This window comes from Ammospiza nelsoni, chromosome 10 (genome assembly GCF_027579445.1).
Source record: "Ammospiza nelsoni isolate bAmmNel1 chromosome 10, bAmmNel1.pri, whole genome shotgun sequence".
Taxonomy (NCBI): domain Eukaryota; kingdom Metazoa; phylum Chordata; class Aves; order Passeriformes; family Passerellidae; genus Ammospiza; species Ammospiza nelsoni.
The window spans coordinates 23,260,657-23,287,671 of NC_080642.1; the positions used below are offsets into that span (position 1 = coordinate 23,260,657).

The window sequence follows — 27,015 nt, forward strand, 5'->3', positions numbered from 1 at the left end:
TGTTTTGTTTTGTTTTTCCCCCTTGCTGACCCGATGGCAGCAGTGCCCGGGCAGTACTGACCGTGCCATACCCCAGATCCCGCTCCGTGTCCCGCAGCCCGGCCGGTCACAGCGGGGCCCGACGGTGCTGCCGGGGTGCTGGGGCAGCGGGGCCCCGCGGGCAGGCACGGCCCGGGCCGGCTCTGAGGGCTCGGTGCCCGTCCGGTGCCGCGGGCGGCTCTGAAGGCTCGGTGTCCACCCGGTGCCCGTGCGAGGCTCGGCTCTGAGGGCTCGGTGCCCGCCCAGTGCCCGTGGCGGGCTCGGCGCCCGCCTGGTGCCCGGGCTCGGCGCTGAGGGCTCGGTGCCCGCCCGGTGCCCGTGCGGGGCTCGGCTCTGAAGGCTCGGTGCCCGCCCGGTGCCCGCGGGCGGCTCTGAGGGCTCGGTGCCCGCCCGGTGCCCGTGCGGGGCTCGGCGCTGAGGACTCGGTACCCGCTCGGTGCCCGCCCGGTGCCCGTGGCAGGCTGGGCGCTGAGGGCTCGGTGCCCGCCCGGTGCCCGTGGCGAGCTCGGCGCTGAGGGCGGGCGCGGCGCGGCCCCTCCCCGGGGCGGTGCCGGGGCCGGCGGTGGCGGCGGAGCGGGGCCATGGTGAAGATCGGCGTCCAGCAGCCGCCCGCGGCGCTCAAGCCGGACAAGGAGAAGGAGAAGGCGGCGGGGGGCGATGGGGTGGCGGGCGCCGTGCTGCTGCCCCCGGGCGCCGTGAGTGGGGCGGGGGCGAGGGGCGGCGGGGGTCGAGGGGTGCGGGTGCTGTGGTGCTGCTTCGGACAGGCACCGGCAGAGGTGTCCGGCTTTACCGGCGGCTTCGGGGCTTGGTGGGCGCCCAGAGTTCAGAGGAGCGGGGAGGGGATGGGGCAGGGTAGGGGCGCCCTGGCGCCAGCAGCCGTCCCTGGGCACGGGAGTGAATGTCCAGCGCACACAGGGGCAGCAGACCTCATCCCTTCGGGCGGGTTAGCCTGCGGGAATGTAATTTCGGGTTGGTCATGCACGGGTGGATGTCAGATCCGGCCATCCCTGAAGGCTTTGGGTTGGCACGGGGAAGAGGCAAGAGGAGGAAAGCAGATGGTGCTGGAGCAAGATGGGAAGCCAGGGGCTAAGGGCACAGAGCTCTACATGCTTTGCAGATGGGACTTGACACGGTGATGTGGAGCTGCCCTGCTGGCTCCGGGTGATGGGTAGGAGAGGGGAGCCAGTGCTCATGCCTGCAGGCATCTCTTCGGGCACAAGGGGAGCGAAGGCACTGGAACATCCATAGCAGAAGATGAAGAAGGTGCGCTGGGGCTGGGCACAGCCGTGTGGGTCACTCTCGGGCTGTGAGAGCCGTGGCCAGGCAGTGCTGGGCAGTGCGAGGGTGGCACGGGCAGTGCCCCTCTCCAGCACAGACAGCGAACCAGGCACTGTTGTGTTTGGATGCCGGGCAGTGCGGGGCTGACACGGGCAGTGCCCCTCTCCAGCACGGACACTGAACCAGGCACTGCTGTGTTTGGCAGGAGTTGGATGTTTGTGAAGTCTCTGATGCTGGAGAGCCCCACTTGCCAGCCCTGCTGTGAGGGTGGACCTGCTGGGTGGATTCCACTCTGTGTAGTGTGAGGGTGTCATCCTGAGCTGGGCCTGACCCACGGCATCCACTCTGCCCTGTTACAGCACTCCCGTGTCACAGGAGGAGTCCTAAATGGCATTTCTGTATTCCTCATAAATGCCTAGGCTGTGCATGTGGTCTGATCATTTATTGAACCCTAGTCTCTCTCTGACTCAAAGAACGATGTGGGAGCTGTGGTTTTGCTCTGTTCCTGCAGCAGTGCAGAGTGTTCCTCCTCATGTGCCTCAGCAAACAAGTGGGAATGGCTCTGGAGAAGTGCTTTGCAGCAGGGGCTTCAAGAGACTGCCCTGTTCTGCAGAGTTCAGGCAGTCAGACCGTGATGATCTCTCCCATCACAGATGACACGCTCACTCTCAGCTGTGCTGCCAGGGTCTGACTGTGCTCAGTCTGTCATGATTGCATCTGTTAATCTCACCAGGGAGCTCTGCAGAGACCTGGGGAAACGTGGTTGACAGTGACCTCTCAGTGATTTCCTGACTGTATTTCCTAATTACAGAACTCAGGTGCTCGCTTGCTTCCTGCCTCTGATGTCCAACCCTGGAATCTGACTGTCACACTGGACTTCAGCTCACCCTGCCATTAAACCAGCCTTCCACAGCCAGAAACTCAGTTCTTCTGTTGATCCTGACTGGGTTCAGGCAGGATCTGTCCATTTCTCAGGAGCACTGTGAAAAAAGCAGTTTAAAAAGTAATAACAGATGACAGAAGCTTGTTTCTATCATTAGTGCTGCGAGATCCCAGCAATCAAAATTACTCTGATTCAGGTCCTGCCAAATGTATGAAATTGGCTTAGGTAGCAAATAATAAATTTTGGGGTGTTTATGTTGCCTTGGGCCTTCCTCTGACTCCTGGGAGGCAGGGGGGTGTTTTTTTAAGCCCACCTCTGTGAGCTACAAAGGAAACTAAAAACATGAATTTATACCAAAGACTCCTCAACAATCTCCTGATTCCAGCAGACAGACATGTAAGAACATCAACATGAGTTCCATGCAATAAGGGCAGGAGTGGGTTACAGTGAGTCTGTGCAGTGTGAGGATGTCCAGGGAGCAGCACATCCCCTGATATCAGGTGGCCTCTTCCTGATGGTGTTTTTCAGACTATGGAAATGGATTTCAGACTATGACAGTGGATTCTTTCTTCTGCTTGGGCTTAGCTGGACCTTTACCTTTTCCAGACACCCAGCTTGTGGCGTTGGTCTTTCCATATCCAGGCTTTTTTTGCCACACTCCCGCTCCTGCTGCCAATAATTTCTGTCTGTGTATGTCTTTCTCGAGCTGCCTCACAGCAAAATGGCATTGGTGACATGCAAACAAGATGCTCTGCATTCCTCTCCTCTTTGATCTCATAACTTCAATCCCAGTGATAGGAGCCAGAGCTGGGAGATGATTCAGCGGCAGCTTCTGCAGCCTGGGGATTTTGGCAGGTGCTTGGTGAATGCAGAGATGCAGCAGGCAGGAAGATGTCTGTAATGCTAATGTGTCCTGAAAAGTAGTAGGTGAGCAGTCCTGACAGCAAGCTTGCATGTGCCTGAACCTTGTTTCTCCCTGCACAGCTTGGCTTGAATCAGGAAGAATATGCAGAATATTTAAACTCCTGTCAGAAAAATCCATGTAATTTTGAGACTGTTGCAAGACTTTAAGGGATTATAGAAGAAACAATCCTGTCATTTAGTAGGAGCTATAGGGATGTAGCAGCCTTGAGCAGAAGGCAGCTTGAGGTTATGCAGCCTTTGTGTTCATTGGGAAATATTTGTTCAGATGCAAAATAGTATTCAGAAAGTTTTAATTGAACCCCATATTTGCAGTCTAAAATGGAAATAAATAGACACATAGGCTGTGTCTGTAACTGGGCTGGGAAGTGTGCTCCTTGTGATTGTGGTGGATGTTGAAATCTACAGGAACCAAATAACACTGATGGCTGGAGCTCTCTGGTCAAAACGTGGGTTGGGTTTTTTGGGTTTTTTTTGATCCCTTGTGCATCCCTCTAATACCTGCTCATTATTTGGCAGAGACAGTGCAAGAGCCAGAGGAGAAGGGGTTTCATGAACAGCTGCAGCCTGACCTAGTGTAGGTGGAAGTGGGCAGAGGAGGGCACCTGTCAGCCCTCTGTGCAGAGTGCCTGGGGGAATTGGTGCCTGACAGCCAACACAGGCTGGTGTCTGGGGACAGGGGGTCTGCAGGAAACACATCTGGGTGACCCAGGGGCTGCTTTCACAGGAGCCTCTTGTCCTGCCTCTGGGAAAGGACTGCTCCTGCAGTGCTGTTTGTCTCTGGAAGGATGAGTGTCGAAGGCAGGGCAGTGTTTGCTCAGGTCTGGCTGGTGGGACAGAAGGGTTTTACGGGCCAGGCAGGACTGGGAGAGCTCTCTCCATACCCACAGCCTGGTGAGCCTGCTGGAAACACCTTGGCAGTGCCTCACAGCCCCAGGGACTGCAAGGGGCTTTCCAGGGTGCACACAATGCTGCCTGCAGGCTGTGACTGATGTTTTGCTCTTGGTTGGCTTCAGTAATACCAGGCTTTGATTTGATGTCTTTCATCCCATCTGCATTCCCAAAGCCTTGACAAGACTCAGTGGCCTTTGGATCACACCCTTCCTGCTTGAATGGAGTTTTCCACAAGGAGCTGCTTGCTGCCTGGCACTGGATCCATCCAACCCTCTGTGTCTGGGTGGTCTCTCTGTAGCTGCCCCTCTCCCTGCTGGGTGCCCCAGCTCCTGGCTGGCAGCTGAGCTGTCCCAGCCCCCTCCTTGTTGCCACAGCTCCCACACCCAGCGTGGTTGCCCTGCTTGGCAGAAACAGCAGGGCAAAGCGTGGAAACCCGTGGGGAGCGCATTCCTGAGGACCCCTCTGTTCCCTGTGTGGAGCATCTCCCCAGTGAGGAGCAGCTCTGCTGTGGGTGTGGAGCTCCAAAGCAGGCAGACAGTGCCTCGGTGCTGGGGCTGGTGCCCTGTCCATACTCCCCTGCCTTTCCTGATGCTCAGCTGGGAATGCTTTGCATTTGCCCGAGCAAGCCCAAGAGGCTCAGCGCTTTGTGGAGACAGCAGGACAGCAGTGCTGTCCCAGGGATTTGCTGCATGAGCAGTGACGCTGCAGAGCTGGGCTCCAGCTCAGGGACAGGTGGAGGAGCAGAGGCTCTCAGGGCACATAATGCAGGGTGACACCAACCTGTGGGTGCTGCTGTGCCAGGGCAGTGCTGGGTTTGGGGAGCGACTCCTTTGCGCATTGTAAGGTGGGAGACAGATGGCGAGGGAAGGGGATGTGAGGAAGAGTCTTTGAAAAAGAGGCTTTTTCACAAAGCAGGCTGGAAATTCAGAGAGAGGAAGGAAAAGCTTGCTGGCAGCAGTGTGGATTGATTGTGCTCATTGACATGTTTGCAGGCTTGAGTCCAGCCTTGAGGCTCTTGAGCTGTGGGGGTTCTCACCCTGCTCAGGCTTAGGGAGTTGAATACGAATATCCTCATTTTAAGAAGCAGCCTCCTGTAACAGAAAGTTATTCCTGGTCTTTGCCCAACCCTCCTATAACCACCATGGTGATTTCTTTTTGTGGCCTATATGGAGTTGTCAGCTTAAAGAGAAGCACTGTCATTTGGTTTTGGTTCTCTGTGGTTTGGGGATGCCCTGGAAGAGAGGAAAAGGTTTGAATTGGAATAAAAAAGATGCTCTGGACCCCTTGCAGGATCTGCTCTAGTGAAATACTGGACTTCAGTGTCTTACAGGACTCCAGACATGAATATTTGATATTCCAGCTGAGCATGACAAAGGATCTGACTAAAACTGGCTGAGGGATTAGGACAGAGAGTATCTGTTCCAAGCAGAAACATTATAAATGCAACTCAATTTTGAAACATGTAGCTGTCTTTCACCAAAGAGATGTAGACTGAAGAGCTGGAGCCAGAGGAGCTGGAAACAGCTGTGCAGAGGTTTGTGTTCTCCCAGAGCTGGGGCAGAGCTGGAGCCAGCCCAGCTTTGCATGGAGGAGCTCTTCACTTGGGAAGAACCTGTTGAGTTTACCTGCTTTGGGCACAGCAGTTTTGGTGAGGTTTTTTTTTTTGGCTGAACACAGAAAACCAAGAAATATCTTTAAACAGAAGAGTTTCAAAGGGTACAAATGAACCAAAAGTAAGTATGAGACAGAAGCCCAGAGGAAGGGAGCTGCATCCAGCAGAGCACTGCAGCCAGGTCTGGAGAGATGGAGGATGAGGTGTCCTTGTGCACTGCTCTGCAGTTGCTGATTTTGTGCTACCAATGTTTGCTCATTACCAGGTTTACAGGAGATGGAAACGCCATCTTGACTTGTAGGTGCCTATTTTCGTCCCAAGTGATGTGTGAGAATCTAGGAATGTTTGGGTATTTTTTTAATGCCAGTGTTACCATTTGAAGGAGGACAGTGTGAGGGTGCTGGGTTTTTGCACTCATCTCTCTGCACTTGCTTTTCAGAGTTGTCTTCCTTGGTGCCATGCCCTACCTTTGAAGTCAGTTTGAACAACAAAGAGAAGGGCAAATTTGCCTCCTCTCTCATGCTGTTGTTAAACTAGACACCTTTTCTTTGTGGTGAATTTTCAAGTGTAGGATTGACTGTCACAGTTTTCTTATACTGTTGCTGGGAGAAAAGATAATAGCTGTCAGTGTTCCAGAAGGGAGCAGTGACTTCATTTTATGGTGTGACACTGTGCAAATCCTGATTTTCAGGGAAGAAGCAAATGCTCTAACCAAGTCTGGTTCCTTGAAGATAACAGGAGATGCTGGACTCTGCCCCTCTGCTTGCAGTGATCAGTGCAGGGTTCTGGCTGGGACTGTCCCTCTTGTCTGCAGAATCAGCAGAAGGCAGGATGTTCTTGGGCATCTTGGGCATGGCTGTGTTCCTTCTTCCAGCTTTTGGGAATCAGTCACATCTAGAGGAAGAGTGAGGAGGGACAGTGCTGGCTTCATTGGCCATAGCCAGATCAGCAGTGCTTGGCTTGCTTTTGGTGAGATCCAGAATGCCTGCTCTGACCATCTCTGCCAGCTCCAAGGTGGGTGCTGTGATTTTAAATTGCACACACCCAAAAGCTCTCCAGACATGGAGCTGGCTGGGGGAAGCAGGGAGAGCCCAGTGGCAGTGTCCAGGTGAGTCCTGTGCTTCCTCAGCCTCCCAAGGCATCACCAGAGGTGAGAAGCTTCAGGTGAAATCATGTGAAACCTTTGGATGTGTCTTTTCCCATCACATTTTCTGCTTTCAGATGTGTTGCCACAGCACCCAATCCTTCACACTTCTTGCAAAATCAGCCTGTGTCTCCCTTGGCTTGTGCCCAGGGCCACTTGCATGGGTTGCTGGTGGGTTTGTTTTACATGGCAGCAGTTGTACAATTGCTGGCTGGGAAAAGGGGAGTGAGTCTCATGGGAGAGCTCAGCACTCTGGTGGGGACCCAGGCTCATGGCTTGCTTCTTCCAAGCCCTGCATGATGGTAGAAGCAAACAGACTGGCTTTGGTAGCAGCTTCTCTTCCCTCCACCCAGGAGGAGAAGGAAGGCTCAGCTACACCAAGAGCAAGCTGAAAGCTGTTGGCATTTCCTTACCTCAGTTTCACAGTGTTCTTGGATATTTTTGGCATTTGTGAGAGGTCTTTTAAGGAGTCAGGTGTCTGCCCACCTGCATATGTCTTTATTTTGAGTCAAGGCTCTCTTTGAATTTGCCAACCTCTCAGTTTAAGAGCTTCCCCTATTCCCAGAGCAGCTGCTCTGCTTCACTCTTGCTTGAGCTGCTTTTGCCTATCATTGCTCTAGAGAGGTTTGAGACCCAGTGCCAAAGCTTAACCTCCATTCTTCTCCTGGGGAAGATTCCCATTCTTTTCATGCCACTTCCCACTTCAGGTTTTTTTTTTTTTTTTTTGGTAAAAAACCCTAAACAACCCATGGCCTTCATTCACAGGGCTGTGCTGGCTCCTTCCCTCCCCAGGTGCTCCAGAGCCTTTTAGCTGTGGTGTTGTTCCATGGAGGGACTGATTTTCCCCATCATTGCAGTGAGTGGCCTGGAAATCAGGCTGTGTTTATCATTATCAGTATTTTGGCAGTCAGGCTGTTAAATGCCCAGGTTGGGATATTTTAATTTTTTTGCCACTTTGTCACAGCTGTTTATTTTCTCTCTGCCAGCCTCTCTGTTCAACAGGATGCTCAGGGTTTCAGCTGTGAGCGTGGTAAGAACAGTCTTGTTTTTACCAGGGGCTTTGTTGGCTCTGCTAATGCTCTGAATGGTTTTACTCCTGGGAGAAGGAGAGGGAGGCTGGAATCATTCCAGCTGGAAGTTGTTGTGCCTCTGCCAAAAAAACAAAACAAAACAAAAATATGGAAATTAATTCCTCACCCCTGTGCAAAGAGGGAGGAGAAACAGCCCTTTAGTTCCATAAAGGGATGAAAAAAGGAGAAAAGAGGGGGGTTTATATCTCTCTTGCCAATGAAATGAGGGAGAAGGAAAATATGATCACTGAGTGCTCAGGAGCTCCCACATGCTAGGCTGCATTTTTAACATCCTGCTGTCTTTGTCATATAGCAACAATGCTGGGGGTTTTAATTAGCCAGTGGTTGTTTTTGATATTCTAATTTCCAGCACTGTGAAGTGACTCCTGAGGCAGGTGGCTTTGTTGCTAGTCACATGCTGTGGTGTCTCTCAAAGGTGTGAGTAGATTCATTTATTGCAACTTTTTTTTGCCTTCAGCTGTGATAGTCCCTTAATTACTGGCTTGCTTTTGGGGTTTTTTTGCTTCCAGGCATCTTTGAGTCGGAAAGTCATCAGTTGTGTTCTCTGTGGAAATGCTGTGGCCAGTGCAAGCACTGCTCAAGGACTGTGAGCAGGGACTTTGGTTGCCTTGGAAACTGTGAGCCATATATATATATATGTGTGTGTGTTTTCCTTTCTGTCTGTGCATGCAGACCTAGAGCATCAGAAATGCCCTTCAGCCTGGAAGGACTCCCCTTCCAAGTGTGGGTTCCTTGAGAGGCCTCTCATTGTCAGTGCAGAGCTCTGACCCCTCTCAGCCAGGGCAGATCCTCAGGCAGTGTTCCCCCACGGGCTCACCCGGTATTCTCCTCATTTTGCTTTCTCTCCTCTCTCCAAGCATAACTGCTCTTGAGGGCAGGACTCATTTTTCATTCATCTGGCACAGGAACCTTCTTTAGAGTGTCGGGGCTGCTTTGATGGATGCCAGGATGCCTTTGCTGTGATATTTTATCTCTGTTCCTCTCCCTCTTCTTGTCTGCCTTTGCCTTTTCCCTGTGTGTAGTCTCTCACCTCCCTGCTGCAGAGCTTGGCAGCTGCTCCAGTCTGGGCCCTGCCTGCCCACCCAGCTGGCTCTGGCCATCCCTGGGGCTCTCCACCACAGAGTTCCACTGTGTTGGAATTCCTGAGTGCAAGTTACATTGTTCTGATGAGGGTTTCTTAACTTTGGAGCCTGCATCCTTTGAGGAAGCCATGGCAGTGTCTGCAGTTATGTCAGGGCATCAAACCTTGAGAGCTCAGGCTGCTGCTCCCTTGAACAGTGTCCCACAGAGTGATGGCATATTTTAGATGGCACTGCTCTCCAAACTGCATCCCTTTGCATTGCATTTCTCTCCTCACTTGTCAGTCATCAAAATCACATCTACTATTTTTAGTCAGCCCACGCTTCTTTTCCTGTCGGGGGTGTATATTTAGACACTTGCCAATCTCTGTCCCCAGTTTGTCAGGCCTTGCTACACCTAAAATGAAAGATTTCAAACCCATGTGTTTCAGAATGCAGGGAGCAGGGTTTGTGGAGGGCTCCTGTGTTTCTGAAGCTGCAGGAGCAGAAAAAGGCCCAGAGCTGAGTCCATCTCTGCCAAGGCAATGTGTGACTTGGGAAGGGATCGAGGCATGACATGACACTTTTCATCTTCTCACTTCTGTCGTCTTCAGCAAGGCATGGGTGATGAAGGAGCAATAATGTCACATTTCTATTTTTATAACCTTCTCCTGTATTAATGAGAAATTCCAAAGGCAGCATCTCACTAGGTATGGTTCTTGTGACCAGCTCCTGCAGTGCTGTGTCCTAAGGCTCAGTGCTGGGAAGTTGGAGGGGTTTGCTCAGCCACAGGTGTCTGGGAGGTTTCCCTGCTCTGACTCACTGTGGCCTTTGAACTTGATACTTGATTTCTAAATCTTGAACCAGACATTGTGCCCAGCCAGGTTTCTGTCCCCCAACCCCCTTGTAGGAGAACTGTTCCTTAACCATTCAGTACAAAACAGGGATAACAGGACACCAGCCATTTTCATCATGTCCTCAGCAAGACCTGAAATTCCAAAGAAAATCCATGAAGACTGAATCAGGGCTTTTCCCCACCCTTTAGGCTACTTTCCAGCCTCTTCTCCCCCATGGTGTGTATCATGCCTCCATCCTTTCCCATCTGGGTATTTGCTGCCTGCACTCTGTTGCTGTGCTGGCCCTGTGAGCTGGCAGGGCACTGAGTCATAGTGAAGAGTCTGTTTTATCTGAGGAAAGGAATTCCTTTTTATATTCCAATATCCTGTCTGCTGCTGGTGCTGGGCTGAATGCCTGACAGCAGTCAGAGTCAGCATGTCTGGGAGCTCAGGCTTCTGTATGGAGCTGCCTCTGAGTGTCCCAGGGGAATGAAGGATTAGCAGGACAATGCCAAGATGTGCAGGTGCTTTTTGTGACAGGTGGGTGCTTTTCCCCCATTGTCCATGCAGGGGAAGAACAAGCTGTGGCTTCCCCTTGGCTTGCAGAGCATAAGGAGCTCTACCCACTGCCTCTTCTGAAATGATTCCCTGGGAAGGGAGCTGGCCCAGCCCTTTCTGTAGGGTCAGCAAAGTGGTACTGCCCAGGAAAATGGAGCAGAGAAGGGATCAGTGTGTGGAGAGGCAGCAGGTGCTCTGCAGAGCTGGGATGTGTCTGTGCATCCTCCCCACATGCACAGCTCTAGTGCCTGGACCATGGACATGCTGCCCTTCTGCCGCTGCTGTTGCTTTTCCTTCTCTAACAAATAAATGTTTGTCCTCTGCTCAGCCCAGGGAGGGGAGGAAGGGCCTTATGTTCATTTTTGTGTAAAATACCTCCAGCTCTTGCAATATCGTGTTTAAAAAAACAAAAAGAGGAAAGCCCATTTACTCAGCTGTCCCTACCTCTTCCGAGGGATGGTTTTAACCCCAACTTTCCCATTCCTCTTGGCCAAAAAAACCCAAGCTTGATCAAGGCAGAAAATTGATAGTATAGCTTGTTGCAAGCAGTGTGTCTGGTTAATGAATTCTCTGGAACATTGTTAAATATCTGGTGAAAGTACAGCATTTTTGTGTGTTAATATTTTGATTTTTGTCCTTTGGAAATGCACACCTTGAGGACATGAAGAACTCTTCAGGAGAACCCTGCTGCCAAGTCTGATTCTCCCCTTGCTGAGGAGCCAGGCTTTCCTAGGCAAGAAGAGATGGAAATCAGCTGTGATGGATTTTCTGTTTTTTAGAGCACCCTGTTTGTAAACAATTCTACTGCAAGGAGTGGGGGTCCTGTGAGAAGGGAGGTGTGTAGTGGTACAAGCAGGGCAGCAGCCTGTGCAATAAACTTGGATTTTTGCAGGCTGGTGCAGATGAGTTGTCCTGCTGGGGATGCCTCCAGCCCCAAGCTGAGCTGCAGACTGAGGTAGCTGCTTTTAAATTGTCCTTTATTCACAGTGATAAAGGCTGGTGGCCTTTCCATCTGCTGGGCTGGGGGATGGAGACACACTTTTTCAGTCAGGTTTTCCAGGTGATTTTTATGCAGTATTTTGCAGGACTGTATTAACTGTTCCCCTTGACCTGGCTGGCTGCATTTTTAACCTCACTGCCTAAATTGCTGCTCTCTCAGAATGGTTGCTGTTGATTTTTTTCTTTCCTCCCTCAGAATTTGGGGGTTTGTTTAATAACTTCTTCCAGATAAAAGCTCTGCTTTGCTTCTCCCACAGGGCAAAGCTCTGGCAATTTTCCTGAAGCCAGGAATGTTTTGTAGGGAGCAAAACCCATCTTTGGCAATGAGAGGCCGGATGTTTTACAGTGTCTTTGGCCATGCAAAGAAGACAGAGCTATCCTAGCAAGTAGCAAACCATTGTGGGCTGGTTTCCCTTCTCTACCATTCCTCAAACACAGCTTTTCTCTTAGTGGGAGTATTTTTTTGCCCTTTGAGTTGCTGTGTCCTCATGAAGCCTCTCCAGGCCGTCCCTGGAGCCAGCGCTGGCAGCCCCCAGCAGGAGCAGTGCTGCATTAATGTCTTGGTTTGGAAAGACAGGTGCCTGCTAAGGAAGGCAGGAGCCTCCCCTGAAATGGAGAATGTAAACCCTCCCCACCCCTCCCAATCGCTATAAGTTTTAAATTAAGGGGCTCTTAGGCAAAAATATGGGAGCAGGAAATAACAGTTCTTTAATAGGGAAGAAAAAAAATAAAAGGATAAAATAAACAATGTAGAACACTACAACAACACTGCCAGAGTCAGAACCCAACCTGACTCCCTGTGGGTCAGGGTGTTGGTGGCAGTCCCATTGGAATTGTGGCTCAGCCCTCCTGCAGTGTCAGGGGTGGTTCTGCTGGAGCAGGGATCCTGTAGAGAAGGATGGATTCTTCCTCTGAAGATCCAGTGGAAGGAGAGGCAGCTGCTGTTCCTCTGGGGAATCCAGTGCAGAAGCCATGCTGGTGTCTCAAAACCTCTGGATTATATCTGGGTAGGAATGCTTGGCTCCTCCCTCTGGGCTCACATCTCCCAATGGGATGCTGCAGTTCTTATCAGCCATGCAGTGACATTCAATAGCTGTTATCAGCAGATGCCCCCTCCCAAGGGAGGAGTGAATGTGGTCACTCAAAGGCAAACTGCCCACTTGACAAAGGTAATCTGCCATACAGATGGGAATGGAAAACATCTTGTATTGCAATTTTGAACAATTAACCAGCACTGCAACCTGGCACCCTTTGGATATGGTTCACTTGCAGAGCATTAAACATTTTCTCAGCCTTGCTTCAGTGTCAGGAGATCCTCTTCTTTCTCTTCACCCTCACTGTCTGCACTCTCTCTGTGATGACAAGTGTCTGGGGAAAGCTGCTTTTGTGAAACACTTGACATCCAGCATGACTTTCTTGTCCTAGTGGTTCATGTCAGAGAGCCTTGAAACTTCCTCTAGTAATGTGATTTCTTATTTTCTGTTCTTTGTGGCTTGTCAGAGTTGCTGCTCATTGTCTGCAGAAGGAGAGGAAAAATGTAATATTTTTCAGCTTGCTCATCCCTTTATTTGCTGGAGGAGCAGCAGCAGCAAACTGATTGCAGTGATCCTTCAGTGCAGGAAGCTGGAGGTGAATCGAGGTGCTGTGGGTCTTTCAGCAGCTGGGATGAAGCAGAAATAAATGTAGATTAACTTCTCCTGGAGATGTGCTGGAATTGTAGCTCCCCAAAGCAATTTGGTCTTGGCAGTTATCAGGTTGAATGTGGTAGGAATAAAAAAGTATCTGGAGGAGTCCCTGTTGGCTGGGAGTAGAGCAGGTAGGAGAGGGGCTGCAGGCTCCTGGCTCTGCCCCCGTTCCTGCATCTCAGTGGAGCTCCTGGAGCAGGGAATCCCCACCTGGCAGGGTCCCCATGAGTGTCCCAGTCTGGGACAGGAATGATGCCTCCAAGCCTGGCACTGAACTGCTGCTCTTGCAAGGGCTGCTCCGAGGTAGGGAAAGGGAAAGAGATGTTTGCTGCCAGCTGGGCTGGGCAGAGCTGGTCTGATGCCACCTGAGGGTGGTGGGGACACAGGGGCCTGTCCTGTTGGGGCTTCAGCACTGGCATCACCCTGTGGGTGTTGGCCACAGGGTTATTCTGGAGAAACATCTCTTCCTTTAAGAAGTGAGGAACCTTAGAAATAAGAGGCTGATGTTTGCTTTTCAGTCATCCTCCCATTCGTGGCAGTCTCCAAGTAGCTGTGGAGAGTGTCTGTAGTCAAACACAGATCTCAAATGGCACAGAGGAGTTAATCTGCAAGAGCCCTCCCTGGTGCCTCTCTCCCCAGCCTGCCTGCTCAGCTGAGGGCAGCTTTCAGCTCTTCTGTGTGGAAACTGGGGCATCTCTGAACCAGCTCCTTTCATCTGCTTCTGAAAGGCCTTACATCATTCTGCTTAACATTTGAAGGGTTATTTTGGTAGAAAAACAAGAGCATCACAGGTTGGGATGAGCTGTCTGTGGGAGGTAACCCTGCCTTTGCACTGCCCTCTGTTGTCAGGGCTGTGACATGGTGAGCTGGCTACTGTCTGTAAAGATGGGGCAGCACTCTGAAGAGGACAGGTCTGTTTTCTTCTGATGCCCTGTCCATTTTCCTTTGGAGCTGTGCTGCAATGTGCTTGAAAATGAAGTTGAGATCATCACATCTGTTTGTGTCAGCTCACCCCAGCAGGGCCAGGAGGTGCCAGTAATTCCCATCACAAAAATTTCCAATGAGAAATTCTGCCATGAGTGCCAGCATTTCAACTAAACAATTTTGACTACTAGTAATTCCCATCACAAAAATTTCCAATGAGAAATTCTGCCATGAGTGGCAGCACTTCAACTAAAAAAATGGCTATAAATACATAAATGCTGTTATATTCAGTAACCAAGAACTAAGAGTTCCTGATCTTATTTTTTATTTTTGGTCAGTCTTTACCTCCCACTGAAACAAAGCTTGTCTTTGTTCTGAACAATTGGTGGGAAGCTGATGATACACATGTCTGTGTATGTTCACACAAACACACACACAGACACTTTTTTTTCAATACATATAAATATATAGGTATTTAATGTATATAGTTTATGTATCTGGGGTAAGGGAGGAAAAATGCACAAGTGTTTTACTGTTGCCAGGTGTGAAGTAGCTTTGCAGGGCAGTGCTTGCCCTGTTCATTGCACAACACAACTTCTTTGGATGGGTTCAGCAGGTTGCTGGTGGCCTGGAGCAGCCCTGGAGGGGCCAGCAGGTTGCTGGTGCCCTGAGGCACTCTTTGAGGGCATAGCAGGTTGCTGGTGGCCCAGAGCATCCTCTGAGGGCCCAGCAGGTTACTGCTGCCCTGGAGCACGCTTTGGATGGGTTCACAGGTTGCTGGTGGCCTGGAGCACCCTTGGATGGGTTCACAGGTTGCTGGTGCCCCAGAGCACCCTTGGATGGGTTCACAGTTTGCTGGTGGCCTGGAACACCCTTTGGATGGGACAGCAGGTTGCTGGTGGCCCAGAGCACCCTTGGATGGGTTCACAGGTTGCTGGTGGCCTGGAACACCCTTTGGATGGGACAGCAGGTTGCTGGTGGCCCAGAGCACCCTTGGATGGGTTCACAGGTTACTGGTGGCCCAGAGCACCCTTTGGATGGGTTCACAGGTTACTGGTGGCCCAGAGCACCCTTAGAGGGTTCAGCAGGTTGCTGGTGGCCCAGAGCAGTCTCTGAGCTCAGTGTCTGTCCCCAGGAGGAGCCGGGCCCCGCGGCGCAGGGCCGCCGCTCGTCGCTCAGTGGGGTGTGCTACCTGACCATGGGGCTGCTCGTGCTGCTGCTGGGGCTGGTCTTTGCATCGATGTACGTCTACAGATACTTCTTCATCACCCAGGTAGGAGACACTTGGGAAGCACTTCTGGCTCCATCAACCCTAGCAGTCTTTGAGGGAGGTGCTGCTGGATTTTGTTGCTGGGCACTGAAGATGAGGCATTTCTTAAGTGCTAGGCTCAGGCTGACCTCCATTCCCAATGCCAGGAAGGGCCTTCCAGAAACCCTCCCATTCCCTTATGGCTTTGTTTTGCTTTCTCATTAACTGCATAAAAATATCCTGCCAGTTGTACCTTCTAAACCCCATTGCCTGGGGTGCAGCAGTCTGAAAGCATGGCTTGTGAGGGGAGAGCAAGCCTGGAGGGAGCAGGGGGGTACAGGCAAGGGAACAGCTTTTTGCAGTAGGTTTTGTAGGCTCTAGCTCAGAAAAACTCTGTAGGTGGGACAAAAATAGGTGCTGCTATTAATAAAGCAAGCAGAGAAGTAAGAACAAAGTGGGAGATGATGTAGAAAGTGAGCCCTCAACCTCCATTAAATTCAGCACCTTTTCTTCCCATTGTCTTTGCAAAGCCTGGCCCAGCCTGGCCAAGGCACTGGGCTGGCAGCACTGTGGAGGGTCAGAACACAGGGAATGAGACAGGGCAGAGCTGCTTTTTGAGGAGGAAACTGCTGAGCTCTGGCTTGCTGAGTGTTTAGCCAAGAAACCCTGAGCACTGATTTGCACTGGAGCCCTCGTTGTGCTGTGGAGTGGCTATTAGTGAATGAGTTCTCCCAGGACTGCTGCTGCCTTCATCTCTGCAGCCAGCACTTATCCACTCAGCAGAAGAGTCTTTTTATATACTCCTTTTCTCCATACATTTCCTTGCTGTCAAATTAATTTGCGGTTTTGTTTCAAGAAATCATCAGTGCTTTATTCCCCGTTGTCATTCACACCTGATCTGGAAACGCTGTGACAGCCCCAGGGCTGCTCCCCCCTCACACACAGCCCTGTCCCAGGTGAGGGCACCTGTCCCTGGGCTTTTGGTGGTGGCACTTCCCGAGGAGAAGCAGCCCTGGCCCCCAGGGAGGTCCTGGCAGGGACACCTCCCAGGCTGCTCAGAGAACAGCAGCTCCTGTTTTGCTGGGAGGTGAATCCACTTTGTTTTGCTGCATTTGCCACTCTGAGCTACAAGGGCCTCTAGAAATGATTCTCTGCTCAGCCCAAGCTTCTATGCCTCCTAAAAAATACACCAATTTTTTCTATGCCTCCTGTGGAAAAATGCAGTTACTGGGAGCCATGGAGGGATGTGAACAGCCTGGTGAGGAAATACAAGAGCTTGCAGGCAGTCAGTTTGCCTTTCTGAATTACTCCTCATAAAAGCCAGCAGGAAATTCTTTATTCCTTTTGGACCTGGCTTGTGACAGTGTTCACAGGGGTCTGAGGATGAGGGGAAGGGATGAGGATCTGACTCCATGTTTCAGAAGGCTTGATTTATTATTTTATTATATATATTACATTAAAACTATACTAAAAGAATAGAAGAAAGGATTTCATGAGAAGGCTGGCTAAGAATAGAAAAAGGAATGAATAACAAAGACTTGTGTCTGGGACAGAGAGTCTGAGCCAGCTGACTGTGATTGGCCATTAATTACAAACAACCATATGAGACCAATCACAGATGCACCTGTTGCATTCCACAGCAGCAGATAACCATTGTTTACATTCTGTTCCTGAAGCCTCCCAGCTTCTCAGGAGGAAAAATCCTCAGGAAAGGATTTTTCAGAAAATATCATGGCTACACCTGGCTAGCATGGAGTGAGATGTGATCATTTCACAAGGGTAGTTTGCACTAAGTTCACCAAGAATTTTTTTTCTGCTAAAAACCTTGATCTTACAATACCCTCAAGCATCTGATGAGTGTTTTACCCAGCAGGGGTACACTCCTGTTTGCTGTAGCTGTTGGGGGGTGTTGTTTAGCCCTGCCTGGATTGTGCTGTACCCCACAGCTGCCCCGTGAGAGCGTGTTCCACTGCGGGGTCCTGTACGAAGACTCGCTGTACTCGCCCTTCAAAGGGCAGCTGGAGCTGCACGAGGATGTCAAGATCTACATTGAGGAGAACTACGAGCAAATCAATGTGCCAGTGCCCCAGTTTGGAGGGAGTGACCCTGCGGACATCATCCACGATTTCCAGCGAGTAAGGAGCTCCTGGGGCCTGTGGGGGCAGCCATAGGGCTGGGCTGGGTGCACAGCTCCGTGCTCATGGCCTAGCACTGTCTCTGTTGTCACAGGATCTATTCCTGAGCTGCCCTCTCTGGGCTTTTCCAACCTGCTCTGCTTGCAGGGTAGGGAGGTTTGTTTAACACAGTGTCCTGTCTTCCCTGAATTCCCTCTCCTCACCCATTTTCCCAGTCAGGGCTCATTGCAGAGGGTTCATTTGTGTCATTCCTGTGCTTGGCATGCAGGGTCTGACAGCATATCATGACATCACCCTGGACAAGTGCTACGTCATCGAGCTCAACACCACCATCGTGATGCCTCCTCGCAACCTGTGGGAGCTGCTGGTCAACGTGAAGGTACAGCTGCAGCCCTGCTGCTTTTCTGCATGCTTTCCTTGAGTTGGAAAGCTCCTGGCAAATCAGAACTGCTGTGTCTGGGGCAGTGAGCCTTTGCCCTGAGCCTCCACATAGAGTGAAGGCTTCAGCAGGTTTAGCTGAAGTACTGATTGTGCAGACAGTGCAGGCATGATGATCAGCCTGACCAGGGAGACACACAGAAGCAGCAGGTTCCCTCCCTCTGGTTTTCACTAGGAATCAAGGGAAAAAAGAAAAAATTCCTTCCTTTCCCCTTCTGAGTTTTGCACTGTGGTTTGCAGAGCTCTCAGTGTCCCTTGGGGAGGAACAGGCCTTCAGCACTCACCTTTCTGGGGGGAATCTGTGCTGCCCTCCCTTCTGGGCTGCAGCACCAGGCTTGGGCTCATGCAGTTATGCTCACAGCCAGCATTAATTTGGTTTAGTACCAGCGATTTTGTTCAGTTCAGAAGCCTGTGCTGCTGAAAGCAGCCATCTTAAAATAGAATACTATTTAATCTTCACAGCAGGGAAAAAGCACAGGATTTTGCAGACTGAAAAAGGTACCTATCTGTCTCAGTCTTCTGCAGGTAAATCAAGGCACTGAGCCTGGGTCTTTTATCACTCCTGTGAGGGTCTATTCAAAAGAAAGGTGGAAAAAAGACAATCTAATTCTTACTCTTTCTTAAATTCTCTTTGCTCGCTTCCTGCTATGTGCAGTATGGTGAACTTTGCAGTGTGAGCTCAGAGACAAGCAGTAATGCCTGGAGAGAGCCTGATCTCCAGTCCCTGTCAGACTCCCACTCCCAGTTTGTTTCCTTGCAGTCCTCACAATTTCATGCACTGTGACTGTCTGGCAAATGTGCTGGGAACCCACTGGGGTACAACACACATTTACTTACAACTCATCCAGACCTGTCACAGCTCCTGACCCTGGCAGGTGACCAGTCCCTGGGCAGAGGGAAATGGAAAAGGCAGGATTGCACAAGCTGAGAGAAAACAACTGAGAGATTGGGAGTGCTGGTCACATCCTAAAATAACAGATATAAACTCACAGTCAGTGAAAATGATGCATTGTCTTTGAATTTAAAAAGAGGATTTAAAAAGGGGATGTGCTTATGCTTACATAAGCACATATGTGGTCATGTGTGAAGAGCCCAAAGCGGGTGTGAATTTAAATGACCTCGTGATTATTGAGATGGTTCAGTAGTGTACAATCTGTCTCTGGAGGCTTTAACCTGTACCTTAGAGACATTGTTTTAAAATTATTAGTTTGGTTTTGGGCTCAGAAAAATTTTTCTACCACGAGGACAGTGAAGCAGTGGAACAGGGTACCCAGGAAGGTTGTGCTGCCTCCTTGAAATACTTGAAGATTTCAAGACCAGGTAGGATAAAGTCCTGAGGTCCCTCCCCAGCTGAATTAGCTGTGATCCTATGGGCCTGTCATCTTCATGGCCACATGTGGGAGGGGTGGCCTTGCTGATCAAGCAGAAAGCTCAAGTTTATTCCTGCTGCAGGGAGGATCTTTATGACCCTATGACTTCCCCTGCTGCTCAAAACTTGTGCCTTTTGGATGCTGGGTGAGCTTTGTTGGTCCTTGGAATTGGAGACTTTTTCCTTCTCTGTATCTCTGAATGCAGTCAAGTCCCTAATGAATGAGAATTATTCCCAGCAGAAAGTTTCGTTTTGGATCTGTTCAGTGACTGCATCCCTGTTTCTAGAATCAAATCACAGCCCAGCAGTTAACACCAGTGGTTTGCTCCAGCAGACTGGGGCAGCTCAGGGAGTTGGAGAACCTCCTTTGCTCTTTCCTCCTGGCCAGCCTGGTGCCAGAATGCCCCTTTGCAGAGTGGCTGCCACATGCCCTGTGCCTGCTTCTTTCAGGCTTTGTTTTGCACAGGTGTGATAGTTCAGTGACCAGGGTTGCATCAGTGTCTGACATAAAAGAATGGAGGGATGCTCCCCCTACAGCAGCAGGAGCCTGGAGGTGACCAAGTTACATGATGGACCATCCACATCTCTTGCAGAACATGAGATGGTCACAGCTTTAGCTTGCTGAAGGTACTGTCCTTATTGCACAGTCCTGCCATGGAGGAGTGGTGATTCCCCCTTCACCTGCCACAGCTATTTCAGTCTGAGACAGTGAAGAAACTGGCTTGTGTGCTCATGTCTGTGTCACTGAGCCTCTCCCCAGGCCAAGGGTGTGGCACATCCTGAACCCCAGCCCTAGCTGTCACTGTGACACCCCCTGCCAGGGGCTGCAAGTATCTCACAGCCCCCCTGCCTTCTCTATTATTGAGAATCAATAATGGAATTTCTTACAGAACTGAAGTGTTAGTGCAGTACAAACTGGCACTAATTCTCTAATCCTGCAGTGTTAGAGGACAGCCTTATTGATCTACCTGGCTGTGCCAGCTCAGCAGCACAGCACTGAGTTAAGGTAGTGTGTTTCCAGGTGTGTCTCTGTGGAGATAACCAGTCCTGGGAAACAGAAGAGGTGAATCCTGAAATGGTGCTGCTATTGCTTGGTTATTGCCTTGGTTTGAAAAGACAGGTGTCTGCTAAATGGAAAACGAAATGGAAAATGTAAACCCCCTGCCTCTGAATTATTATAATTTTGAAATTAAGGGGCTCTCGGGCAAAGATGTGGGAACAGGAATAACAGTTCTTTACTAGGAAAATTAAAAATACAAATACAGTAGTACAAAAAACCCAGCAGTCACAGAGTCAGAGCAGTCCCTGCCCCCTGTGTGCCAGGGCGGTGTCCCAGCCCCATGCCAGGGGGGCTCAGCCCTCCTGCAGTGCCAGCTGTGGCTCTGCTGCAGCAGGGATCCTGCACAAGGGGGGAGTTTTCCTCTGCAGCTCCAGGGCTGCTGCAGATGGGCCTGGGCTCCCTCTGGCCATGCAGGGCAGCAGAAAGCTGCTCCTCTGGCAGTGCAGGGGGCAGAGGCTGCTGTGCTGTGCCAGGCTCAGATTGGATCCAGGCAGGAATGCTTGGCTCCTCCCCTGGGCGGAGCATCTCCCCATGGGATGCTGGCATTGGATCAGCCCTGCAGGGACACTCAGTGGCCATGGACAGCAGAGATCTCCTGCAGGGAGCGTTGGCTGGGGGAGAGAGAAAGAAAAAACTGCCCCGGGGACAGCAGAGAACTGCCCCAGCTCTGACAGATGGGAATAGAATACACACCCCCAGCTACACCTTTCAGCTGGAGACAGTTATGCTTGGCCCCTGGGTCTGACAGTTCTTTTATTTCTTTGACTCTTCTTAAGGAAAAGGGACCAGAGGTGATTCTTTGCTTCATGATCTAGTTAGCATCTGCTCACAAGAATCCCTGGCACAGGCTGCCCTTGTTACACAGCTGTTTGTTGCTACAGTGATGTCCAAACATGAAAGATGCCCTGAGCACCTGGGAATGAGCTTGCAGAGAGTCTCCAGTGCTGAGCTGAACTCTTTCCTGTTGTGGAAGATGAGACCTCCATCTCTGGGGACTCACTGAAACCCTGTTTTTTCCATCTCCTGGTAGCTTTCTGCCATGACACCTCACTCATCACCCTGGCCTTCACAGCGGCCTCTACCCAACAACGGGGATGTCACTGCCCCAGACATTCCTGGGGCAATGAAGGTGTGTCAGGCGCTCAGTTCTTCTCTGAATGTGCTGCCCATGGCCCATCTCTAGTCCCCATTCCTGTGGGCACTAAGGGCAGGATATCACTTGGTTCTGCTCAATGGACCAGAGAGGAGAGGAGAGGAGAATGTTGAAATCTGAACTGGGCTGGTGGTTTTGATTTTTTCCTTTTGAAGTAAATGTAGAGTGCACATTTCAGTGGAGTTCCTGGAATTTTGGTTAAGCTTTTATTTCTCTCCAGATGGCTTTGTTGTACTCTCAGAGTTACAGTTTGGGCATCCTGCTCTAAAATTTGGGTCAGTTTATAACAGGATTGATACTACACTGACTTCACCCCTTATGTGAACATTCCATTTTTGGATCTCATCTATTTTGTGTGCACTGTGCTAGTAGCAAGGGACAGTTTCTTGCAAGGACAAAGTCACACATAACTGCCCTCAGTAAGTGGAGCTTGAGCCTCAGCAGCGAATGAGTTTTCCCCAGTTTGGTTGTTCATGGTGCTCTGCGTGAAACAGTTGTGTTCAGGGAGTGTTTGTGCCTTATTTCAGTGGGAACTCTGTTCTTGCAGAAGGGGACATACCTGCCTCAGACGTACATCATCCAGGAGGAGATGATCGCCACGGAGCACGTCAGCGACATGGAGCAGCTGGGCTCCTTCATCTACCGCCTGTGCAGCGGCAAGGAGACGTACCGGCTGCGGCGGCGCGGCGCCCGCCGGCGTGAGAGCCTGCCTGCTCCTCATCCTCATCACAGCCTGCCTGCCCCTCATCCTCATCACAGCCTGCCTGCCCCTCACACCCTCATCACAGCCTACCTGCTCCTCAGCCCCTCACAGCCCCTGATCCTCATCCTCATCACAGCCCCTGCCCCTCACACACTCATAACAGCCTACCTGCTCCTTAGCCCCTCACACCCTCATCACAGCCTGCCTGCCCCTCATCCTCATCACAGCCCTGCCTTGCCCCTCAGCCCCTGACAGCCCCTGATCCTGCTTCTCATCACAGCCTGCCTGCCCCTCAGCCCCTGACACCCTCATCACAGCCCCTGCTCCTGAGCCCCTCACACCCTCATCACAGCCTGCCCGCCCCTCAGCCCTGACAGCCTCCCTACTCCTCATCCTCATCACAGCCTGCCCGCCCCTCAGCCCTGACAGCCTCCCTGCTGCTCATCCTCATCACAGCCTGCCCTGCCCCTCAGCCCTGACAGCCTCCCTGCTCCTCATCCTCATCACAGCCCCGGATCCTCACCCCCTCACAGCCTCATCACAGCCTGCCTGCTCCTTAGCCCCTCACAGCCCCTGCTCCTCATCCTCATCACAGCCTGCCCTGCTCCTCACCCCACATCACAGCACTGCCTCTGTTTCTCACCCCACATCACAGCACTGCATCTGTTTCTCACCCCACATCACAGCCTTGGCCCTTGTTGTTCACCCCACATCACAACCCAGTCTCATCCTCCTCACCCCACATCACAGCCCTGTCCCTGTTGCTCACCCCACATCACAGCCCAGTCTCATCTTCCTCACCTCACATCACAGCTTCATACCCCAGTCTCATCTTCCTCACCCCACATCATAGCCCTGTCCCTGTTGCTCACCCCACATCACAGCCCTGCTCCATCCTCCTCACCCCACATCACAGCCCAGTCTCATCCTCCTCACCCCACATCACAGCCCTGCCCCATCCTCCTCACCCCACATCACAGCCCCTCTCTGGCTGGTGCAGCCATGCTGGGCTCTTCATGGCCAGAGCTGGTTTCCCTCTGGGGCTTTGCCTTTTCCCATGCAGTTAATCCAAGCCCAACTTCAGGATGCTGCAAACGGGTGCTGAGTGCTGTGTTTGTGTCATCCATCAGCCTGATACAAATCCTGCAGAAATGATTGCAGGAGCCAGCAATTCATTTCCACGTGGGCTCCTGGGGCTGAACTAATGGCAGAGCTGTTGGGAATTGTTTGGAAAATTTCCCTAATGAAGGCACCCGATTCAGTGGCAGCTATTCAGAGCAGATTAGATCCGCAAATTGCCTTTAATTAATTAAGTTCATAATAGTATGGAAAATGTTGTGAAGAGGGAACATTGGACTGTGTAAAAATGATTTCATGGAAATTAGCAATATGTATCTTATATTGCAGTGGTAGCATTGCTGCAAAATACTCTTTAATACCAGTATTTGTAATAATTTGCTTTTAAGGTATAGTTAAAGGCTCACCTGGTACATGGACCTACAGTCAGTGGGGTTGGGGTCTCTGGGGAAGCTGCAGGGTACAGTCCCCATGGCTGTAGCTGATGGTGCTTTCCTAGTGGGAGCTGCACTGACTCCCATGGAGCCCTGGCAGTCATTGGGGCACCCCAGCTTTGCTGTAAGGGGGGAGGAGCTGCCAGCAGAGCTGCTCAGAGCTGGGGACTTGCATTTGGAGGGCATGGGGAAGTGTTACCCAGGGGGAAGCATTGCCCCAGGCTGGGGCCACAGCAGGATCAGGCACACAGGGATACAAACAGGTGCTTTAAACACTTCTTGGCTGTGACTTCTGCTAGTTTCTGGAGGCTTTCTGGTCCCTGAGATAACGCTGAGATGCTGTCAGCTGAAACCAGCTGTTGCCAGGTGACTCCTTCAGCCCATGGCAGCTCTTACTGCAGGACTATATCCTAGAGGAGGTTGTTAGTTCTTCCAAAGACCAGATAAGGCTGCTTTCCATATGGGCTATGTTGTCCCCCCATTTCAGTGTTCAGAAATTGCATCTCATCTGCTTTCCTTCCCCTCCCTGCTTTGGTTCTTGCAGATTCTCATTTGTTGATTCACCTCTCTCCTCTGTTTAAATCACCTCTAGGTATCAGTCGACGTGAGGCTGGAAACTGTCATCGCATTCGTCACTTTGAAAACACTTTTGTGGTCGAAACTGTTATCTGCCAAAAGTCATGAAGCACTCTCCAGATGTAACCTCCCTTGGCTTTGCTTGCACACACATGCTCTCAGCCCTCTCTTTAGACATGGTAATCTGGCTACTTTTTATACTCCCCCCAGCTTGTGCAGCTCTAACCTCTGGGGTCCTTTGTGGCCCTTTCTTCCCTGCTACCTACCCAAGACATTGGCTGGGCTTAAATTTACACAGTGCTCAAAGATAACTGGGGGTAGATGCAGCTTCTTCCACATAACAGAATGGAAATCCCCTTTGGGAGCAGGTTTGGGTAGAGGAATAGAAATGCTGGAAATAGGTGCTCTTTTCCTGGCTGAGCAATTTCAGGCTGGGATATTGCTCTGGGACAGAGGGGGTATGCACAAGGGGAGGATTTCCATTTTGGGGCTGATACAATGACCTAAACCAGGTGCACTTAGGAAAGGAATAGCTGTGAGGCTACAGACAGGGCAGTTTGAGAGCTCAGCAGAGGGAAGGAAGTGCCAGCAGCAGAACTGGTGGTTACTGGCAAGTCAAGAAGAAGGTTTTTCAAATCTTTTGACAGTGTGTATTCTTATGTAACTCCTCCAGTGAAAGCTGTTTTGATAGCAATCACTGTAATCCAGCTGTGTATCACATTATCTGCAGGCAGCAGTGGAGTACAGATACTGATAGAAGGCAAGATTCAGCTGATCAATATACTGCAGAGAAATTGTTTGAACAAAACTGCATTTCTATTGATCATCAGACAAAAGAATTGCAGAGTAATTAAATATTCTTCCCTCCGTTCCATAAATGTAGTTAAAACTAATTAGGTTCTTGAAATGCAGGCAGTTTTTTGGCTTGAAAGAATGGGGTGAGTTTCAACTTGGCACATTCTTGTTAATTGGTTTCCAGCAAATCTGGACCTGTTCACCATCTGTTGAAATGAGCCTGTTGTTTTGGAAGAGGAAGGATAAAGTAAATGCAAGTACAATCATTAACTCAGCAGAACCAAAATGCAAAGTTAATATATTTTAAACTTCTGAGTGTTAATTTTATGAGTTAATTATGTGAAAACAAAACAGGATCTCAGGATGGTCGTGTAATGCAATAGGAATTAGTGTATCGTTAGAGGCTGAGTATTTATTATTTCACATAAACATAGCTATAAATATTAATTTCTGTCAAGTAGAGGAGGACACTTTGGTTTCATTCTGCTTTAAGCTTGACGTAAAATGAAGAATTAGGTGCACTTCTTGCAGGTTGGTGTGGAAAGTTTCCCACTGCCAGATGGGTATTTACTTTTCTAGCATTGTGTTTTCCCAGCAATAACTTGCTGCTAGCCCCAGCCTTTAATTGCCAAGAGGATGACAAGAAGTGGGTCAGAGAATTGGTTCACTTCATGGAAGTAACTGGTAAATTTAAGCCCTCATTTCTCTTCATTTCTAGAAGCCTGAGGCTGCACTCAGGTGCACACAGGCCTCTTGCCCTCCCCTCTGGTTCTGCATGATGTCATTGGATGTGCTAACTGTGCAGTCCCGCAGCTGTAAGGGCAAACCTTGGTTCTTTGGGGTCAGCTCATGTGCTCACTGTTCCATAGGGTGAGAATGCAGTTGTAGAAAGAAAACATAAGATGCTTTGTATATTTTGTCTGGTGGGAATCTTACTTCTTAGGAAAAACCCATGGGATAATAAAGTCTTTTACCTCTGATGTGTGAAGTGTGTGTTGGTGTGCAATGGGAGCCACAAAGCTGTGGCTGATGGGAGGCAGCAGCTGGGGGGTCCAGCCCAGTGGGATGGATGCTGCAGTGGGGAGGCCCTCCCAAGGAGATGGGAGAGCTGTGGGGATGTGGCTGCCCTGCTGGGGAGCTGCCCAGGCCTGCAGGCTCTGAGGGCCCTTCCCTCTGCCATCCCTGGGACACCCAGGGCAGCCTGTGTGGGGAAGGTGCCCAGCTCAGGTCTCTGAAGCAGACAGATAGCTCTGCTGCTCGAGTGCCTCGTGGGCACTGGATGTTTGTGCTCAGCCCTGCTTCTCCATCTGTTTGATTTCTACAGAAAATGTGTCCAACGTGACCTAAGCCTGCATTTGCCTCCTGGCTGGCTCTGTGGGGCCAGTCTTTGGGGTTTTCCTTTCCTCACTACACCCAGAAATTAAGGGGTCCCTTAGTACCCTCCCAGGCTTTCTCCCCCTGTTTCATCCTTCTGGTTGGAAAGTGTCAGAATATTTTCCTGACCTTGACTGTTCCTCTTTCCACAGTTAGTCTCTGGTCAGTCAGGGAGGAAGTTCATGTTTCGCTCCTTACAGTCATTTTTGCTGCATTTTGCATTTAACTCCTCAGTGTATGGGTGCTTTTTCCTTCCTGGGGTTCTGAGGGGAGCTGCACCTTACAGTGACTGTGTTTGCCAAAGCCTCTTCTCCCAGGCTGGCCTCTTCTTCCACACCTCTGGGCTGAGGAAACAACTCTGCACCACTCTGGAGGTAGGAAACCTGAACCTTTCAGACATGCCTCTGGAAGGCTGAAGTGCTGATACTGAGAATGTGATTGATGCATTCCAATAAATCCAGATAGCAGTGAGTCAGCAACTGAGACCTGTCCACTACAAAAAAACAAAAAAACAAAAAAACAAAAAAAAAAAAAAAACAAACCAAACCAGCTTGTTTTGTGAAACTGTGTTTTCCAAATTTCCCTCAGGGTTCAGATTTTCATTTTCTGAGGTTGCATTTGTTGCCCCTTGCTCTTAAGAGAACTTAAAACAAATCAGTTCTACTCCCTAATCTTGCTCACACTCTGGCAGAAGGCTGCTTTATTTGATTGGACAGTGGCACATATACAA

The 27,015-nt window shown here is 50.5% G+C and overlaps 1 protein-coding gene across 1 annotated transcript; it reads left to right on the forward strand.

The window, feature by feature from the left end:
- The first annotated feature begins 574 nt into the window (after positions 1–574).
- ITM2C (integral membrane protein 2C) lies at positions 575–25,891 on the forward strand. Its single transcript, XM_059479474.1, has 6 exons — positions 575–734; positions 15,058–15,195; positions 17,118–17,306; positions 17,575–17,685; positions 21,874–22,024; positions 24,133–25,891. The coding sequence occupies exons 1-6, from the start codon at positions 621–623 to the stop codon at positions 24,222–24,224; spliced, it is 795 nt and encodes a 264-aa protein (XP_059335457.1). The 5' UTR covers positions 575–620; the 3' UTR covers positions 24,225–25,891.
- Positions 25,892–27,015: the final 1,124 nt, after the last annotated feature.